At 39.4% G+C, this 2,839-nt stretch overlaps 2 protein-coding genes across 3 annotated transcripts in view; one reads left to right on the plus strand and one right to left on the minus strand.

Annotated features, from left to right (window-relative positions):
• Nucleotides 1-1,878, minus strand: part of kiaa1328 (KIAA1328 ortholog) — a 24,048-nt gene extending 22,170 nt beyond the window's left edge. Inside the window, exons 1-4 of one of the 2 annotated variants that reach the window (XM_014017027.1) lie at nucleotides 1,479-1,878; nucleotides 790-825; nucleotides 422-678; nucleotides 192-292 (exon numbers count right to left, since the gene is read on the minus strand). In XM_014017027.1, coding sequence (XP_013872481.1) covers nucleotides 192-292; nucleotides 422-678; nucleotides 790-825; nucleotides 1,479-1,584 — 500 coding nt within the window. In that variant the 5' untranslated portion in view covers nucleotides 1,585-1,878. The remainder of the gene's footprint in view (nucleotides 1-191; nucleotides 293-421; nucleotides 679-789; nucleotides 826-1,478) is intronic. The other variant, XM_014017028.1, reaches the window with a different exon arrangement.
• The window catches only part of tpgs2 (tubulin polyglutamylase complex subunit 2), a gene marked incomplete in the record, with an annotated part of 5,332 nt that continues 4,225 nt past the window's right edge, over nucleotides 1,733-2,839 (plus strand). The window contains 5 exon segments of the mRNA XM_014017032.1: nucleotides 1,733-1,883; nucleotides 1,980-2,059; nucleotides 2,143-2,230; nucleotides 2,323-2,463; nucleotides 2,628-2,741. Coding sequence (XP_013872486.1) covers nucleotides 1,751-1,883; nucleotides 1,980-2,059; nucleotides 2,143-2,230; nucleotides 2,323-2,463; nucleotides 2,628-2,741 — 556 coding nt within the window.

The raw sequence follows: 2,839 nt of genomic DNA on the forward strand, positions 1-2,839 counted from the left end.
TATGTGTACACATATAAATATGCATATATTTTTATTTCTATTATTATTTTTTGTTAAATGGGGCAGATATAAGATTTTTTTTCTTCTTCTGTTTCCTTTCATTTTATGAGATTTGTGGGTTGGGTTTTTTTGTATTGAAATTTTTGTTTTTACTATTAAAACTAAAACTACTATCATACGATGTTGGTTACCTTGCAAGTTCCTCAATCAGGTTTGCAATTCGTTTCTTATCTTCAAGACAGAGGTCCTTCAAAGACACTTCACTCTTCTCTCTGCTGTTCTCAAAGTTCACCTGTGTGAATAATTGTTCACAAGCAAATAAAATCACTAGTAGGCTGTAGTGAAATACAGTGAATCGCTTCTGTCTTGTAATGAAACATTTAATCTATGATACAAAGAGGATAACAGCCCAATGGTTTACCTGTGACAAAGCATCATGTGACTGAGAGATGGTGTGCACGCTGGGTACAGCAACATGTTGAACTGGCCCTTTTTCTTTTGTAAATGTTCCGGAGAAATTACTTTCTAAGTGGTTTCTTTCTGCTGTCTTTTGTGTGCCTTGATTTTTACAGTCGAAGCCATGCTTCACTCTGAGCTTGGATCCTCTTTTACCAGATGTACCGGTGCCGTCTGGCCTGAGACTGAAAGGCACTGGAGTCTTCAGTCCTCTGTCAAGCCCTGAGCCAATTAGTAGAAAAACATAACAGGAGAAAAAAACGTTATGCGTAAGATACATTTAAATATCCCACATAATGTGACCAGAACTTGTCTAAATGTCACGAGACTCACCAGGAACAAATGCCAAGGCCTGATCCTCATCAAACGCTGCATAGAGAAGACAGTCACTTTAGCTTTGAAGAACACTAAAAGAAATGTGTGAAACTAAACTGAAGCTTGGCAAATCAGCAAAACTGACCAAATATTAGCCAACAGACTTGGCCTCCTTTAGCTACCGGTTATATGTGCAATTTAAAGGCAGGGATAGGAGAGAAAAATACAACTTAAACAAGCATTTTTAGGGAGTAGTGATTGTTGCCTCAGATGAACTAAAAATGCATTAATCCTCATGCTTTAAACTAGAAGAGCAAGTTGATTTTATTTTATCTAATTCAGTTTCCAGACATATTTCTTACATATTGAGAATGACTACACTTTTATCCTGTTTTAGGACTAAAGCCTGAGGGTTTAGGTACCAAACTAGCTTTAGCCAGTTTTAGCATTGTTGAGTCTGAATTAAGAGGAAACACAGCAGACTTAAATGATGAAAGCAGCTATCAAATCTTAACATAAAGAACATTTAGTTTTCTTTTTTTTACTTGTCAGCTGACATGTACTTCTTCAGAGAAAACTTATTTTCCTCCTGTCTAAAAAACGAAACAATTTCTCAATATTGTGGAAAACCTTTGAGCTTTCTATTAAATTCTGAAGTGCTAAATCGAGCTTATTTATTTAAAATAAACAAATAAAAGAAAGTATACCTCCATTCATCCAAAATATCCCCGAGTCGTCTCTTCGTTTCGAGGCTGTCGCCATGTTGAAACAACCGCCACCACTCCCTGTGAGCCAAGCGTTGCTAAGGGACATTAGCCCCGCCTTTATTTTTTACAACTCCCTCTCTGATAGGCTAGAGGCTGTAAAAACACGCTTTTCTATTGGCTGATAAATACGTCACTTTGGCATCCTAGCTTCCGTCGTCGCTTCCTGTGCGATTATCAGCTGACCTGGAGCAAAAGTGAAGGATGCTATGTAGATGTTAAAAGAGGAAACTTACCTTATTTTACTCAAATATTTGGTCGCCAAAACCCAAATGGAGGAAGCAAAGGAGAACATATTGTTCAAAGGTTTTGCTGAGAGGCTAACACTCGGTATTACTCAAATACTAGGTTCGTATTGATAATTTGCATTAACATCAGCTATCCTCTGTTAGCTTACAAACTGTATTCATTACAATGAAAGAAAATAACATATCCTTGGTGCAGAGAACTTGCCAGGAGTGGCGGATGTTCGTTTTGCAGAGAGGGAGCCAGCAGAGAAAAGGAACCTGCTATCATGGGAACAGGTGAAAACAAGCCTTAAATAGTCGTTTTTTAAATGTTTACACTAGTCATATTCATGAGTTTGTTTGTTTGATTTGTCCCCCAGAAAAACACATGTATTTTACCAGAAGACCTGCGAGACTTTTACCTCACAACTGATGGATTTACATTAACCTGGAGTGTTGAGTTAGACAGTAGGTGCCATCTCATGTTGTGCACAATTCCCACAGAAATCCCAATGTATTCAGCTCAGCCTTTACTGTGTGGTTCTGTGTTTGCCTTCCAGATGAGTGTGTGCCCTTAGGCTGCATGACGATCAATAGCGTGGGCAGGCTGTGCCCTCTGCTTCAGCCTGTGTCGCTTTTCTCTCTCCCAAACGCCCCCTCCCTGGCTGACCTGGACTGGGAGGAGAGCAGCAGAGAAAGTGGTAAACCTGTCGCATCCTGGTGTGGGTTTAACTCTACAATTACAACGTGTCACTTTCAATTATGCCTGCGTGTGTGTGCTTACTTGTGCAGAAAGGAGGCTAATGAATGAGCAGTTGCTTGGAAAGTAAATATTTGTTCCGGATTCATTAGTGTTTTCTGTCAGGACCGGAGCGTGTGCCCGCTGCGCCTCACTTTGATGCCCGGAGTCGCATCTTCGAGCTGGATTCTTGCGGCGGGAATGGAAAAGTGTGTCTTGTTTACAAAAACTGCACTCCAGGTGCTTTATTTATTCATGCAATATGTTTTGAAGGATGTGTACAGTTTTTCTCTATGTTAAATTAAATGTTGTGTTTTGCATTATGTTGGTTGTTTTTT

Source organism: Austrofundulus limnaeus, unplaced genomic scaffold (genome assembly GCF_001266775.1).
Source record: "Austrofundulus limnaeus strain Quisiro unplaced genomic scaffold, Austrofundulus_limnaeus-1.0 Scaffold160, whole genome shotgun sequence".
NCBI classification, from domain to species: Eukaryota; Metazoa; Chordata; class Actinopteri; order Cyprinodontiformes; family Rivulidae; genus Austrofundulus; species Austrofundulus limnaeus.